Genomic DNA, 16906 nt, shown 5'->3' on the forward strand with positions numbered 1-16906 from the left:
CCGAGATAACAGACATGAAAAGTCACCCGAGGGCGTTGGATCCTATGAGTAACGATTACGTGGAGAAGATGGTGGAATAAGCCCCTTGCGCTCTAAGAACACTCACTCATTCAAAGGGTGTATGCCACGAGTATACGGTCAGACAGGCCGATAACTATCCATCAATGAAAAGTATCATATCAATCAACCATGTAGTATCGTTGAAGGAATGTGTATATCGCGTTGACGCTACCGTACAACATTTACATAAACCTCAACACCTATATTGGATCATTTGGGGAACACCTTCCACTACATAGCGAGAGTTGGCCCGAATATCGGCATTGAACATAGCGAGAACAGAACGGAGTTGAGCGCCTCATGGACGCATCAGATGAGACTCATCTGATGAGCTGATCGTTCAAACAGACAGTCATCCATACAGAACTCGGAACAGAGTAACTTAAGGATGGGCAGTAAACGACGCCAATAGCAATGAATTGAGATCAGAGCTGCATCAATCACGAATCCAATGCAGAGTGGCGGATTTTATCGGCCTCCTTCTGAGTCTCCTTGTAACGACGCTCAAGTTCAGTGGACTGCTCCGGAGTGGCTTGGAAGTCCTGGAAGCCAGCGGGACGGAGCCACTCAGTAGATGGGCAAGCAACCCGCGGGGGGGGGATTACCCCGGTGTCGGGGATATACCCCCAATCAGAATAACCATTTTGATATTCGCCACGGAAAGTGCAATGCGCAATTAGCCACTTCTCAGTAACATAGTCACCGAAGCCGTCCATCTCGGCTTGGTCGGGCCCTTCAGTGGTCGTCATAACATCAACTTCATGCTCGATCTCGTACTGAGCCTTCCTAACGTCGTATACATATACTTGAGATCCATAACGTAACAAGTAGTTTCAGATGCCCACCAAAGAGGCTCATGACTGAACTCCCCCTGCCAAGAGTACTCGACTGGCAGTCGAGTACTCCTGCAGCCCAGTGCATTCCTGCAGTGCAGGGATACACTTAGTTAGGAACTTCTCAACTGTTCCTAATAGGAAGATCTTCAAGATGAACTACTCGAGCGGCTCAACAACGACATGGAACTTGTGTGCATTCACCTGGTTTCTAACTTGTCAGCATTCAGTTAGTGAGCACTTCTATCATCGTTATAAAAGGGCCGACTACCGCAGTCAGGCCGGGAGCTTGGCCCAGCACAGGAGTCAACAGTGACATCACCGGCGGGCCAACTTAGGGAGTCTCCGACTGTTTCCGTCCTTCCATTTCGCAACTACCTCAGAGATTAGCCTTTCTGTTGGGAATCGCCAAGGCGCTGCCTCGCGGGGTCGGGGTTGCCGAAGGGGGGCCTACTACAGCTCTACAAGACTGGGACCTCTCACGTGGTTACCACACTCTATAATCACTATGCTACACTACAGGCGATTTCTACACACGCTACTGCGTTCATGCCACACGAACATATGCGAAGCTCCCACTAAATCACATATTACACAGTGAGCGTTTGTGGAATTCCAAGGATGTTCAAGAAAATGTGGTATGGCATGTGTACGCGTGCACAAATCTGTCCCGTTATGTTGCTGATCCTGTCCTTGCTTCCCGTCTGCATAAGACCGTGGAAGTGGAATTAGGAACTGTCCTTGAGATTTCGTAGCCGACGACCTGCTCATCTTCAACATATCACCATCGGCATGGGAAGGAAGTGCAGACGCGCATGTCTTCCGTGTCATCTGATCCAATGAGCAACGCCATCATCACCTCATGATGAGGTCCTCATCGGTCGCCGCGTCCAATATAGACCCCCTGTCGTAGTGGCTCGAGGGGAGCTGCCCCTCTGTGGTCGAAAGAGACTCTAGGCGATGCGATTATAACTGCATGTGTGCTCGGAGAGTCGGACATGGTTCGGTCGCTCGCTGGAGGCGCTCTCCCATAGTACTGTAGATTATGAACACTCGGACGGACCGGAAACGACACTTCTCACAACAGCGGTAGCCGGCAGCAACGCCGCTCGCTCGTCAACACCGTGTATCGTCCCTTAGGTGTGTTATGGGAATGTTGATACTGTCCGATCGTTGCTCGAGTTGTCGGCCTCGGTCATCAGGGGTCATCCGGATTCCGGAAGGCTGGGCAGTGCTTCATACGACAACTCATATGAGCTCTGCGGAAATGACGCATATGCTGCTTGAAGCTTTCCCTCGAGAAGAGAGCAGCACAACTCCCATCAGGAGATTCGTTATGGGAATCCCTTGAGCTTCATCTGAAACCAGGTCTTTTTGGAACATACCCAATGTCCGAAAATCGCAAGTATTTGAGTGGGGCCCAAAACGCAAAGTCGCCAAGCTGAGAGAGCATGAGGTGAAGAAGCAGCGTCTCGCCGCTGAGGTACTAAACTGAACGCAAAGAGTTGAGGTATAATCAAGCTGTTTAAACTCTTGCTTGGTAGGCAATGTTCAAACAGTTGTCAAGTGACACAAGGGCTGAGGTTGTTGATTCTGAGAAAAAATGTACTGCCTTAGAGGGAATTTGCTCACTTGAGAACAAAGGCGAAAAGAGAGAAGATGGAGAAGCCAGTCCGGACAAAAGTCAAGAGAAGAACGAAATGGGTGAAAGTGACGTCTTACCAGTGAGTCTCATTGCATAGCTGTTAGTCGAAGAAGGTGATTCTTAAAGGTTCCCCTTCCCGACACGTGGACATGGCCCGTAGAAATGCCTCGGAAATGGAGAACTGCCCTGGTGATGCGTATCAGATCCTGTCCTGAATTCCCAGTGGTTGAAATGTTCCCATCTCATCTGAGTCAGATGATCTGACATCGTATGAAGCCGGAGGTCTTAAAGGGAAACGCGATTGGATAATCTACAATTCCCAACCTCGTGGTATATGTTGCTACCCCTGTCTTCTCCTCGGGAGGTCCACGTCTGCTGATGGAAAGATTGCTTCTAAAGATGGCATCGCTGTGTGGAGCAAACATACTTCGGGACATATACGGTCATGAAAAGAGCGTCGCCCACATGACGAGCTACTTGGATTGGAAGAGCTTCTTGAATGAAGAAGAGAAGCAGCCTCGTATTGATTCAGTGGTGGAGGAGGTTATCCAGCGGGAGATCGCTAAAGGGGTCAAGAATGGTCTAAATTTTACCAGCCCGAGATCGCTAATGGTCTAAATTTTCTGACGTCTCTTGGCAATCACTCTCTTCTTGGCTACTCGTAGTCTTGCATTTCGTGGCTCCGAAGAGCGTATTGGTGAAGCGAACAACGGGAACTTCTTGGGCTCATTCGAACTACTATCATAGTTCGACGATTGCCTGGCACTGCCAGGTGGGCTGCCAGGCTGGCAGCCCACTTGTCGTGGAAGATCCAGAAGGAGCTGATCGAGGTGGTCTCGAATAAAGTTCTCCAAGGAATTCTGGATGAGAGGAGGAAGGCTGACTTCTATAGCATTATTGTGGATTCGACTCCGGACCGTGCACATGTTGAACAGACGGTCCTCATCATTCGCTATGTGTTGGACAAACCCACAGTCTTTATGTGAAGGAACGGCTCGTCCACTTTGGCACCGCTCACGACAAGTCGGCCCAGGGACTCACAGGTCAATTATTCCGCTTCTTGGAGGATTTGGAACTCCCACTTGAAAAGCTATGTGGACTGTCCACATAGGACTGTCACAATCCTATGATAATGCGGCAGTGATGAGTGGTCGGCATAACGGAGATCGCGTGATGGTTGAGCGAGTTCAAAAGCTCGCTCTATTTAGTCCGTGCGCTGCACAACCTGGTTAATGATTGCGTGGGAAGCATATCATGCGGTGATGTCTTTTTCTCGTATGTTAATAATCTTCATACCTTTTTCGCTTCGAGCCCGGGTCGTTGGACTGTGCTGAAGGAATTCGGAGTATCTGCACTCCACTCGGTTAGCAATACTCGGAGGAGCGCTCGTATTGCGTCGGTTGAACATTTGTTGGTTAACTACGCGGCTATCGTCCGTGCTCTCGAGGCTCTGTTGGAGCGAAGAGTGCTGGCCGGGGACTCCGCATTGAGCACTGCAACAAGCGCGCTCGAGTATCTCTGCACTTTCGAGAGCATACCCATGACAGTTTTGGTACAGACTATTTACCTTCATCAATAATGCTAGCCTCGAATTCCAGGAGAAGTCTGTCACTTTCTCTCGTGAAGTCTCGATTCTCGACGGTCTCAATGAGAAAGGACTCGCAATGAAATGCCAATGGGATGAACTGTGCCAAGCTGCTCGTGAAGTCGCACTCGATCTTGAGGTGAACGTGGATTTGGACACAGCTTACTATCGGCACCACAGGAGACTTAGGAACGACGACGGAGTTGACACCACCAGTGGTGGTCCGGAAAAGCTCGAGACTCGTGGTGGCCCACCACCATCAGTAGCGGTCTACAATGGGCGATCGGATCACCCATTGTAGACCGCTACTGACGTCGTCACCGACTATGTACTTTGAACGTTCTCCATTCCATCAGGTAAGCTTACGGTGCCAGACGGAGCTCATCAATATAGCCCTCGGATCGGTTCAATTCTCCTTTTATTGCACACAGGCTGTGTGACACAGCCTTCTATTCTCGACTCGGTTCGCTACGCTACTATCGTACATTCATTCTTTTGCTAAGAAGGAAAGTCTGGCAAATCCAATAGGCAACCACTGATACTGAATTGCCGGGAGAAAATTGAGCTGCTGGTAGACATCTCGTTGTCGTACATAGTCGCCAATCTGGCGATAGCGCCGTGTATAGGTAGTATAGTATAGGTTACAAGTTGTAACCTATACTAGCTATGTCGTTGTTGACTTACAAGCGACAGACCAATGGATGAGAGGATATACAGTTCACCCAGCACATAGTATTCCGCGCAAATCCTAGTAGCAGTTTGCAACCATCAATTGTCCATTGACAAGTGGACGTGTCAGCCTCCGAGACCACACTGAATGCCTTACTCGTCGCGTCACCGTTCTCGATGAGAACTTCTTGTCGCCGAAGCGGCAAGCAACTTTATGGAGATCCATCAGAGCGGTCCACCTTTATCACCGAATAAATCGTCGCGCGCATATTTGCAAGCGGATCTTCGTGCTCACAGGTTTGCTGCCGACGTCTCAAACCCCTTGACAAGGAGGCCGCGAACGATGCGCGCCACACCGGTGAGCTGCAGGGGTCGTCGATGTCTCTAAACCTCGGCAGCAGTATCGTCAAGTTATCAGCTCCAAGGTTCATCAAATACTACGTTCCCCTAAAATCTAGAGTTGGCCCTGGCCCTTAGCGCATGAAATTCCCGCAGAAGATTTTCAAAAATTTCTGCAAATTCCCAAGGGGTTCGAAATTTCCAAAGAGTTTCTGAAGTCGGTGAGGATCATATAGTTGCAATTCATACAATTGCAGATAATACACCTTTGATTCGTACACTACAGTAGTGTCACTACTGAATCATCTTCCTTTACTCAGCACAGCATCATATCGTACAGCCTCGTTTCGTACCGTTTTACCACGTACAGTGTCAGTCAGTTCAGCGCAAATCAATACATTGCTGAATCATTGCTGAATCATTGATTTAGTGAATGTCTGACGAATGTATGATTTAGTAAATCATGCATTCGTGTTTAGTACATTGCAGATTCGTACACCACAGTCTCGTGCAGCTATGACCGGTAAACACTAGTTCATACATCATTAAGTTCGTACATGCAGCATGTGCAGCGGGTTCTCCCGGTGCCACCGAGAGAACCCCGGCCACCAACATGCGACGATGACGCGTAGAGACCTATATGGCAGAGGAACCACCGATTTTTCTTATCCACCTTCGGCGGATACTGCGTGGTTGCTCCGGCTCTCGCCTATCTGGTCGATTTTTTTCACAATCTCAATCGTGAATTTGGCTTCGGGTCAAAATTGCACGCGATTGCAAAGGTGAAATTGTGATTGCATCTGCGCGCGGAAAACCCTTCAATTCCTCCTCATATCCTGTTGTGTAGAGGTATAGTGGTTTGGGTGGTTGCCATGGAGAAAACCATAATCCGCACTATTTGTGACTAAACACACCTGAGAGTTGACACTCTGGTGCTGTTGGTTTTCCCGATGGCGCCTTTTACATCATCGTCGAAAATGTAAGTCATAGTTCGAGCTTAGGTCTAAAACCAAATACATTATGACAGAACTGACGATGCTATAAAGGCCCCTACACCTCTAGAGGGTGCAAGTGGGCGGGAGAAGCCTCTTACGTATCCCATCAGGTGCTGACTCCCAGCAACTGGGCCTCTCCAAGTGAGAAGTTCTAGCGTCCCGGCGAGCGCTCGACTAATCTAGCGCTCTTTGTGACGCTCAACTGAGTGGAAATTATTTTTAGGAAATATATCAGAGACTATTTTAAAAACCTGTCCAGTTAATAAAATACTTACAGAGATAATGGTATCCTTTAGATCATTACATACTATTTTGGTAATAAGTGTATTGTTTCAGTTTAAACTTATTTATTTTACATCGATTGGGAAATAATTCTTGCAAGTTAGATTAATCCAACTGTCTCCCCCCTCTACACAACGGTCTTAGTCGTCATTGACCTTGCTCCATAAATGGACCTCCATAGTCTGATATCCTGCGCACAGTCCACCCCTCTCTTAGGCAGGGGTATAACCAAAGGCATTGAGTCAGCAATAATGGGATGCCGAGATGAGCTCGGACTGAAATTTCGGCAGCGGACAGGTGCTCTGACAAAAGATGGCTGCGCACGACAGAACCGCAACATCCGGTGTTGAACACCGAGCTACTCGGTCAGAACAATACGGCGTATTATTCAAGTACGATATTACCTCGGTCCCTCAGCTCCCCTCGGTTGCCCTACTCTAATTTGTGCTGAATCAAATTCACCACAGATACAGAACCACATGTTTGTCGGCGTATCCATTACGGACTATAATTCTGGTAAATAATTACAGCTATTCCGCAAAGGGACTTGGGAAGAACTCTTCAACTGTCGACGCGCGATGTGAGTACTCACCAGGAACGGGGTGTTTGATAGCTCCGAGGAGGCTGCCGAATGATGGGCTGACATGAGAACCTCCAATTCACTTTATATAGAGGGAGGTACCAGTGCGCTGTAATCACTTCTGGGGCTGATTATTGGATTAGCTATTTACAATCAATCAGCCTCACTATCATGCACTGCAACAGGAGGTCAACAGCCGGTTGATGTAACTCCTCCGATCGTCGAATTTTGTTCTTCTTATTCTTTCGACTAGTTATTGACTGAACTACACACAAGGGAGGATATAAACTTGTGGGTCATCCTCGCAAGCAGCAAAAACGATGGAAATAGTACTACAGCAAGCTCTGGAAGCTCAGCTCCTGAATGGTACGACACGATATAAGAAATCAATAACCGCTCAACGACTCGCAACATTATGGCGCGCCGTCATCAGGGGAGTCCGAGGAGTCAGCATTGGGGAACTTAATTTCCCAAATAGGAGGACGCGATGGACCTTAAGGACCCAGTGAACACATTACATGGCCAACTCCCTCACTTGAAGGCTCATCCTCGGGCCCTTCCATAATGGGGGCTTCCTCAAGCACGTGCGGTTTCTGGACGAACTGTGCACTATTTCCCGCCGGTACCGTTTGAGAGTTGTGTACAGCGAATCTGTCGATACAAGATCAGACCCAACGACAGTACAAGTGGCGCACCTTTGTGGCGAAGCAGGGCTATCGGCATTGACCTCACTAGCCTCCTGCCGAGGGTACAAAGTCTCATCAGCCAGTCTACCCAGCAGATCCGTCACCGAGTGCACATCGTGAACGTAGTAATGCGCTTGTGAGCCCGGCTTCCGGCCCACTGTGACAGTGTATTTGCAATACACTTCTTTATTCTTTGACTAAAACGTGGAAGAGCAACGACGCTGAGAATTGTGCATCGTTTAGTTCGAAGTTCCAGCACAGACTTCTGTATAAAATCCATCCCACTAGCTCTCAGGAAACAGAACCCTTGCACATGCAATACGAATGATCGTGACCATTTCAACTGTTGCGAGGAGTGGTCACACCCAAAGGAACTAACAGGCCGTCAGCCCATAGAGAGGAAGCCAGCCCAAGGACAGAACTAGACCTTACCTGCCTGCTAGGCGACTTCTTCTTTTTCCTCGTCACTCTCGCAGCACCCACTACTCTCGAGGAAGGGTCCGACGTATGACTCGGCCGAGACGCTCGAGACGAATACCGCATCCACATACGCTGAGTAAAGGTGTTCTCAGCTGAGGGCTGGACACCCGTAGCCGGAGTGCTCTAAGGCAACTTGTCCACCGCCACTATAATAATAAATGAGTTGCACCTTAGTCCGTTGTGGAGCCTCAGCTTCCTCTTCCTCTTCCTCCGAAGACAACTCTCGTTCCACCCCACTTGAGCGGACTATACCAACACCAGGGACGAATTGTGCGTGATCCAATGAGTCCGGATGAGCCGTCAACGACACCGACATCGAATTCAGTGCTTCGAACATGTACCTTGCTCACATTTACTATTTACCGAGTATGCAAACTGTTCGCCTTACTCATCGCTACGGTCATCACCAATACACATCACGAAGTCTGGTGACTGGTCATTTCCAGCAGTGGCCAACTTCGCCAATATAGTCTGTACTGCCAGCCCCTTGTTGACCCCTCTCAACTTCGCCTGACCACACCACAGTCACCCCTCCCCCTTCCTCACGCCCCGACCCACCTCTACATAGCCCTTCCCCATAGTGACCTCAACATCATACCCCTTCAGGTACTCCTCCAAAGATGAGTATAGATTTTTAGCCTGAAAAAAGACGCAGGCGATGAGCCCAAAAAAGGCGGAGCGAAGCACTTGCCTGATGTAGACCAAAATCAGGATCAGTGTCCCTGAACTGCCATACCAATGCGGAGCCTTTGTTTTCCACAAACGAGTTTTGCGTCCTGGATACGTACCTACACAACGAGAAAGAACCGCCTCCAGCTCCTCCCTAGCGAGGCACTGCCGTCCTACTGCCGCATGAGTTCCCCCGCAAGCGCCTTCCATTCTGCCTTCTTCGCGTCAGCCTCCGATGCTTCGGGCAATAGACACGCCCATCCGTCAGGACCCACTGGGGAGGCGACGTTGGCCTAAAGCACAAAAATCGGCACCTGTATCTCAACCTCCCGAGAACAACTGTCATTCAATTGAGAATTTCTCCTACTACCAAACTCACAGGTGAATCATCCCCATCAGAGTGCCATATAGCGATACTCCTAAAACAGGCCCCTCCTCATTACCTCCTCGCCCAGTTTCCCCACATGCCTCTTCATAGTATTGGGAGGAAGCTTCCAGTAGTAGCCATGCTCAGCCGCTAGACCAATATTACGCACAGAACCAAACCAGTCCTAAAGCGACCTTCAAGATGTGTCCAGCCACCACCAGTAGCTCACCTGTAGCAACGACTTCTCCCTGCCGCTCAGAATCACCACTGTGTTCCTCGGATCACTGCACAGCTTCGACAAGGAGTCCAACACTGCTGCCGAGGGCGGATTGCCGTGCGACATCAGCACATTCGACTAAATAAATTGGACTGTCGCATACCCGAGACGACCACCAGTACTACTACTACTACTACTACTACTACTACTACTACTACTACTACTACTACTACTACTACTACTACTACTACCTCCCGATTGACCTCTGGTTCAGAGTGTCTGAACATCCTCCTGAGGTCCGGTGCCAACGTACCCTCATTATCGAGGAAGAATATCCTCCTCTTGGCTTTACTATAGTCCCTTACAACCCGAGGGACATCGAGTTTGAAAAAGTTATGATCGTCGATTTGTGCTAGAACTTCGCAGCTGCCCTTAACTCCCCAAGCGACCTACGATGGCACCAACTGAGTTGCCACATTTCAGCCGAAGGTAATATGCGAAAGCAGAAGCCTCTACTGCCCTACTACTACTACGCCAACCCCACACACCTCCTTATCAGCATCAGGGTTAGACATTCTCGATACATAGTGAGCCCGACACCGTGCCAGGTCGTTGATGATCCCCTGCGCCCATCTCAACAGGCTATGACTCGTAACATACGAAATGTCCCTCGCGAATCTGCAGCCACAAGTACAAGCAGAAATAGTAGAGCAGTACAGTAGTAGGAGCGAGCCTCACCGAGTAGTCAACTCCTGTAAAGGTAGACTGAGGCTCTCGTCTAGCATATTGAGGACTTTTTCTGTGTCCCATGGGTTCACTCTGAGACTGCCTGTCAACACTTGGCTGCATCCCGAGAACTCAGAGCACACCACACGGCCCAGCAACGCGCCCTGATGGCCAAGGACGCAGCTTGGCGACGCACTCGGATCTTCATCAACATTCAGGGACATCGCATAGCGAGCCGAAAGGTATCTGACTCGAGGAATGTGCTAACAAAATCGTCACTGCGCCACGAAATTCCATCTCACTCAAAAGGCGTCAAGTTGAGTCCATCCTTAAGACTAGTGTCCAGCAACAGATCCGATACCGCCATAGTCGCCAGCCTATCCTCCGTCTCGATATCACCCGCATAAAAGAATACGTGAGGACCCATACTGTCGTTGATCTCCTTTGCCAAAGCTGATATCTACGAAAATACAAACACACACAGTCTCGTCCGATACCAGGAAAATTTCGCAACCCGCTACAATAGAAATTTGGAGAAAAAAACTTCGCTCCGCCCTACTCTTTTCGCCAATGTGATTCTGTTTTCCGGACTAGTATGAGTAGTCGTGGTCCTCGATACTGCCAGCTGCACAAGCACGACTTTATTCCTATACGCTGGATACACCTTGAGGAACTGACGGAAAGTCCTCAGCTTCAAGAGGATGCCAGAAAGCCTCCCCAGCCTGTCTACGCCACCTAAGCATAACCTCGTTGTCTCCTTGTGCCCGCCTGGAGCATCTTACATATAATAGTCTTCCCAGCGAATCTAGTCTTAAGTTCCTTGATACGCCTAAGGACCTCTGGGGCCCGCATTTGGGCAGCAATGAGCTCGAACTGTGTCGAGGCGTGGCCGACCGTCACCAATACCTGCCCACCCCAATGGGACCACTCCTGCCTACAAGACGACGACCTACCTGATGCCTCTGCTGAGAGGAGGCACTCGAAGCCGGTGCGCCCGATACGAAGCTGTAGGGCACGTCTAATGCGAGGTACCCGTCCGACAGCCTATACGACATATCCAAACCCACAAGCTTCTTCACTACTGTGAGGAAATGCCTAAAATACGGACCCCTTCATAAAACTATTCCCAGCGGTTCTACTCATAGGACAACACCAACCAAGAGTGATATTCATGCCACGAATCAAGACGCTGAACCGGGAAGTCGTATTAGCTCGACCAGTGTGGGAAAACATGCACATGGTCAACTACACATGTTGGTGACAATATGAAAATTCCGGGAGAAAATTCTTATTGGTTATTTGCTGAGGAAACTCCTGCGCTCAGCTGAGGAAAGCAAACATATATTCCAACACTGCAGCGTCTGGTAGAACAAATCCTACTCACTGTAGCAGACTAATCACCCATCGTCACAGTGTGCGAGAACATTCACATGGTCAACTACATATGTTGATGACAATAACAAAATTACGAGGTAATTTCTTGATAAATTCTTGACGACTCCTGTACACTTCTACCCGAATGCTTATGTCAATGCCGATGAGAGCGAGCATATAGATCTTCCTCTGAATGCCGATAATCTCGCGCATCATTAACCGCCCAGGGTGCACCCCTCAACTACTACCTCGCATAATCGAAGAACTGGAAGCCCACCAAATCAGCGGCCAACAAGGACTGCATCACTTGCGTCCGTACCGGTAGCGTCAAGAAGATCTCAGAGGTCGGGAACGGAGTGTGGAGAAACAGGCCAATCTAGAGGAAATCCAAGATGACGCAAGATTGCAAGACCTCCCCCTCCCCACCGTAGGCTTCTTAGCTGGCGACTTGCCACTAGGCGAGAGCTGTGAGGGGCTCAAAGGCGGCGAGGCCCAGCCTCTCTGACTCTTACGGAGGCCCTTCCTCAACAACATAGGCACCAATAACAGGTGATAGTCGTTAACCCAATAGACGTATCTGGAATACATACGGTGGTTGCGAACACATCAGTTGTATTATGCGACGAGCGACAATATACTGCAGTTTCACCCGTGATATGAAAAAACCTATTCTTCAAGTCACTATATACGACGAATATCCAGGGTTTTTCACATGAAGTATTACGCCACTCCACGTAAAACGAGTGAAACTGCATTGTAGATGATACTCATGCGCCTATCATTTAATGGAGACCCAACCACGCTTCTATCCTTCTCCTCAACGCAGAACCCACAAGGCCACCAGGCTGACCACATGCATCCAACTACACTACGCATCCCCGAGCGAAGCGGACCCCCCTCTAGTACTCTCCATCATCAGCCAACGTTGGGAAGAGATCCGCATTCAACAGCACATCCACATACCGCTGGTTCGCGTTCCGGTACCTTCCCAAGTAGCCATCGTACGCTCTCTGATTACCCTGCTGCCATGCCTACTTATCCCACAACTTCACATCGAATGTCATAAGGTCCTCAGAGTTGTGCACCAACGGCACTTGGTCGTTCACTGTTGGCCACAGGAAAGTTTGACAGAAATCGAGGAACTCCTCAAAGCCATGCCGGGCTGGCTGCGGACCTGAGCACAGTTCCATCCAGTGTGGTAAAAATTGCACATAGTCAACCACATGTGTTGGTGACAACATAAAAATTCTGAGGAAATTTTGGGAATTTTTGGTGGTTTGTTTATAATTCTATCCTAATTCGCATATGAACTCCTATGATTAGTCAGAAAACCCCCGAGCTCAGCTGAGGAAAGCGATCATGTATTGCAGCTCCGGCTCCATCATAAAGAGTGTCCCAAGAAAAAAATTTTCACAAAAAGTTATTCGAAAAAGCACATTTTTCTGAAATATGTGCCTTTTCGAATAACTTTTTGTGCAAGTGGGAGATTAAGAAAAATCCCATACCACACCACGAGAAGTTAAATTGCTCGCGAGTCTTCCAACAACTCTGACACCATCTGAAAGCTCTTCACCAGAGCTTCCGAATGGTATGAGATTTTTCTGAATATTCAATTTGCACAATTTTTTTTCAAAAAAAACACATTTTTCTCGGACACCCTGTAGGAAGACCCTCCAGCTCAAACGGAATCGTATGAAACTGGTTTCCACAAGCCCCCTACTACTTCTACTACCTCTACGTTTCTGCTCCGGATCGCTAGAAAATACAGGTATGCAGTCATACGGCTTCAGCACTCGACGAACTTCATCTTGTTCTGAACAGAAATTCAATACCACTCAAAGGGTACATCTACCCTCCACCGTATAGCAACGACAACCCAATCACGAAGCCAACCAGCTCACCTTCTTTGGATAGGTAGTCCAAGCCGGGCCAGCCGACGAATAGTGATCGCTTTGGGTTGAGCTCGTTCTTAACAGCGTGTAGAGTGGACATCGACACATATCTACTCGGATACACCTCGAAGCCTCCTCCAGCCCTGAAGTTTACAATTTACGGTATGCATAGACAATTCTAACACTAGCACTACTACTTTCTACAGACCAGCACTGGCAGCTGGATGCTGACGAAAACGACGCAGTCCTCAGGCGTGAGCGTGATAGAAGCGTCAAAAAATGCCGATCGAACCTATAGCGAATAATCACCTCCTCACCCTCAGCAAGGACTGTCGCCGTCACCCTCGGGAGAGACTCTTGTGAGGGTCCTGACGGTCGTAGGGGGATATGCAGCTCCCCACTAGAGGGGTCCCTGCCGGCGGCCCCGGACTCAAGGCTTGCCGAGTCTACCGCTCCCCCACTGGAACCAGATGCCGTGGTAGTGTCAGCTTGTTGCAGCTGAAGAAGGAAGTCATCCAGCAGACCTACACCTCCCTACCCTTGCTGCGGCGCCCCTCGTCAACAGATAGCGATAGAGACCATCATCATCCTCAATGGTCATTTCCATACCGCTCGGTATGACCTGAAAAATTGATTTAACGGGCTGCAATAGGATTACCTTAGGACGACCTGTCGAATGACCCTCTGATCGGCATCAGTCCTCTCCCAGGACTTGAGGTTCCCACTAGGGCCAACTGTGACGTATGCATACTCCGTCACACGCATCAGTGGCAACATGGCCGGCTCGACCGTGAACCAGCACGGATAGAGGGCTTGCCGAATACACAGAGGCAGGCCTGAATAGGATGAGCCGTAGACTTGCGAAGGGGGACGGTAAAGGAGGACCTTTTTTATAGTCCCAGCTGCCCAGGGACGGGTGACCACCGACAACCCGGACCGTGTCACCAACCTCAACTGCATCATTGGCGAAGTGAAAATGGCAGCGAGTGAAGCATCCTGAGCCCTGAGAAACGATGGTTGATTCCGACCTCATCCGAATCTTGCATAAGTGAACATAAGATTCCCCTTCCGAATAAGCCTACATGATGAGTGCCGCTTGCCCTGAGATCCGGGGAGAGGACGCCAGTAGGAGGGAGAGTGACCACATCCGGGCCCTCTGGCCTCCGACCGCCGTGACTATTAGGCATTTAGGGAAAAAAGACCTTGAAGGTAGTAAGTAGTCTTGGCAGCAGGGATTCGATAATTCGACGTGCGCAACATTTCGCGTCGCTTCGCTCAAGACCGTGGAATGTTTCGCAATTTTCGGAAATTAAGTTTTTGGCGGTTCCAATGGATGACCAACTTTGAGTGGCAATAAACTCGTCAAGATGATGTTCCCTGCACAGTAGTGGACGAGGAACGTTTTTGATTCCTCAGAGTAAACGGCCTCCAATACCGTAAAATTCGCAAGCTGTGAAATTTTCAAGACTCGGATGAGCAGTGGGAAAATCTGCACATGTGATGGTGACAATGAGAAAATTCTGAACAAATTTCGGGGACATTCTTGTTGATTTCTGTGCATTTCTACCATAAACTCTACAATTAGTGAGAAAACTCCCGAATTCGGCTGAGGAAAGCAGACGTATATTCCAACACTGCGGATGAGGTTGAAGCTTTCGACATCCCTGCATGACCTCCGAGGCTCCAACGTCCAAGGTCGACAGGCAGGTATATTTCTACTTCTCCGATGAGAACTTACGACGGGACGTCTACTTAAGAGGACTACTGAAAAGTAGTACTGGGGCGTTCACAATACATTACCCTGGGTACTGTTCTCCAACCGCTCAGCTGGAGTGCATTGTCTCGGTTTCGTGTACTCATAGACCTCGTGTGGACCCTGTTCTATGGCAGGTCCTCAAGGTCTCCCTGTCACAACTTTACTCACTTTCCCACTGCTACGTCGCCACCAAGCAGCTAAGGAAGAGGTCATGCCCGCTTTAGAGAAGGTCTGTGCTACCTCTCAATACGTTGAGCTCTCCTCCGAGGAGTTTGTCCGTCCGAGAGCATCCGGCCTGCCCCCGTTCGAGTGGCCCAAGGGTCCCCGAGATGCCTGTGGTGGTGTTATGCTGCTTTCCCTCATCCCTACCTGCTCTCCTGATTCATCTTGGATCGATGACGTTTCCAAGACAGTGAAGACTGCCGTGGAGAATACTGTTGGCCATGAGGTCGAATACGTGATGCCTTACTACCCTTCAGGGCATTGCGCTATACTACTAAAGCCCTTCCCCTGCGATAGAGCTATTTGCAAATCTTTTCGGGAGGTCGGTCCACTGCATGACGGTTCTATGTTGCCTATTCAAATCGCCTACTCTCACACTAGAAGGCAGTATTTGATGATGATGCCTTCGAACGTCCGAAAGGAAGGACAAGTGCGGAAACGTGTGAAAGTAGACCGTCCGAAAATGACGAAATCGACTAAGCACATACGGATAAGGGATACTCCCAAAATTACTCAGTCGGAAGGACTCAGTCGAAATGAGAGGTGGGCGCTCGATGGCTACCTACAGTTCAACGACGATCTTGATGATGTCGTGGATACCAACAGTAACGATGCGTTTATTGAGATTGGTAAGGTCAGTGAAGTCGTGATTGGAGATGATGCCGACCGTCGGGTGGATTCCGACTTGGTCGTAGATGCTGACTGAGAAAGTGTCGTTTCGAAAGTTCCTTCGAATTGTTCCGTTGTCAATCCGGCAACCCGTTAGCATCAGCTAGAGCAGGAGGGCGCTCTGTAGGACGGCATACTCTGGGCATGCTATTCGTGTAGGATTATAGACCTCGCTGCCACATCGACGTTGTCCGACTGCCCGAATCTAACAGTTGCTTATGACTCAGCGAACCAAACCGTATGGAGCATGTCGTAGAAACATTGACAAGGTTTTTCCTTTATCACTCACACAGAGTTAATAGCTCTATATAGCACTTAGTTTACTCAGCATCGCTGTCGCTCCTCTGTTCGACGAGTATTGTCTAGTCCTGGCTAGATATGCTACCCTCAAGACCACCTCCGCTGTTCATGCAAATACAATGCACCGGGAGGGGGGAAGGGAAGGAACCTAAAGAAAACAGCAAGATGGACAAGCGAACTAGATATCAAATATTACATCATGAAGGAATTGGGAAAAATTCATAACACGAATAGTTCCCCTTCAACATGGGACCCTTGTAGTTTCTACGATAATAATCGTAGAGACTACGAGGGTCCCTGTCCAACCCCTTAGGCCGAAAGTACTTCTTAATGATCCGCAACCACCGCCTCGTGGCGTGGACAACATCCGGATCTAGAAGGCCTTGTTCAAAGGCCTCTATCTCCGGATCCGTCCACGCACGAGACGATGGAGGGATCAACGGGTTGACGACTGGCGGCCGGTACTCACCTGTGGGGCAACCATCATCTCCTTTGTGCAGGCGGAAATGGCTCACCGTCACTATAGCCGAAGTCGGACTCGGGGGCGGAGGCGGGGGGGA

The 16906-nt window shown here is 49.3% G+C and overlaps 6 protein-coding genes across 6 annotated transcripts; 3 read left to right on the plus strand and 3 right to left on the minus strand.

Annotated features, from left to right (window-relative positions):
- Positions 1-500: 500 nt before the first annotated feature.
- Positions 501-809, minus strand: Pmar_PMAR025996 (hypothetical protein; the record flags this gene model as incomplete). The annotated part of the gene is made up of 1 exon (XM_002770976.1): positions 501-809. One exon carries the CDS (start codon positions 807-809, stop codon positions 501-503), a length of 309 nt encoding a protein of 102 aa, XP_002771022.1.
- A 1631-nt stretch (positions 810-2440) lies between these two features.
- Positions 2441-2753, plus strand: Pmar_PMAR025997 (hypothetical protein; the record flags this gene model as incomplete). Its single annotated transcript, XM_002770977.1, has 2 exons — positions 2441-2603; positions 2665-2753. 2 exons carry the CDS (start codon positions 2441-2443, stop codon positions 2751-2753), a joined length of 252 nt encoding a protein of 83 aa, XP_002771023.1.
- Positions 2754-3003: 250 nt separating this feature from the next.
- Pmar_PMAR025998 (hypothetical protein) lies at positions 3004-3382 on the plus strand (the record flags this gene model as incomplete). Its single annotated transcript, XM_002770978.1, has 2 exons — positions 3004-3108; positions 3311-3382. 2 exons carry the CDS (start codon positions 3004-3006, stop codon positions 3380-3382), a joined length of 177 nt encoding a protein of 58 aa, XP_002771024.1.
- A 4019-nt stretch (positions 3383-7401) lies between these two features.
- On the minus strand, positions 7402-8470 carry Pmar_PMAR025999 (hypothetical protein; the record flags this gene model as incomplete). The annotated part of the gene is made up of 5 exons (XM_002770979.1): positions 7402-7481; positions 7524-7639; positions 7684-7871; positions 8107-8277; positions 8324-8470. The coding sequence occupies 5 exons, from the start codon at positions 8468-8470 to the stop codon at positions 7402-7404; spliced, it is 702 nt and encodes a 233-aa protein (XP_002771025.1).
- Positions 8471-8538: 68 nt separating this feature from the next.
- Pmar_PMAR026000 (trehalose-6-phosphate synthase, putative) lies at positions 8539-14586 on the minus strand (the record flags this gene model as incomplete). Its single annotated transcript, XM_002770980.1, has 24 exons — positions 8539-8664; positions 8713-8793; positions 8891-8942; positions 9001-9116; positions 9267-9374; positions 9420-9545; positions 9659-9856; positions 9956-10085; positions 10146-10316; positions 10436-10561; positions 10655-10868; positions 10916-11086; positions 11197-11228; positions 11756-11883; positions 11934-12084; positions 12543-12681; positions 13240-13320; positions 13409-13542; positions 13597-13691; positions 13742-13897; positions 13938-14021; positions 14069-14235; positions 14285-14402; positions 14482-14586. The coding sequence occupies 24 exons, from the start codon at positions 14584-14586 to the stop codon at positions 8539-8541; spliced, it is 3009 nt and encodes a 1002-aa protein (XP_002771026.1).
- A 696-nt stretch (positions 14587-15282) lies between these two features.
- On the plus strand, positions 15283-16083 carry Pmar_PMAR026001 (hypothetical protein; the record flags this gene model as incomplete). Its single annotated transcript, XM_002770981.1, has 1 exon — positions 15283-16083. The coding sequence occupies one exon, from the start codon at positions 15283-15285 to the stop codon at positions 16081-16083; it is 801 nt and encodes a 266-aa protein (XP_002771027.1).
- Between the last annotated feature and the right edge of the window lie 823 nt (positions 16084-16906).

The sequence above is a fragment of the Perkinsus marinus genome (genome assembly GCF_000006405.1).
Source record: "Perkinsus marinus ATCC 50983 genomic scaffold scf_1104296964066, whole genome shotgun sequence".
NCBI lineage: Eukaryota > Perkinsozoa > Perkinsida > Perkinsidae > Perkinsus > Perkinsus marinus.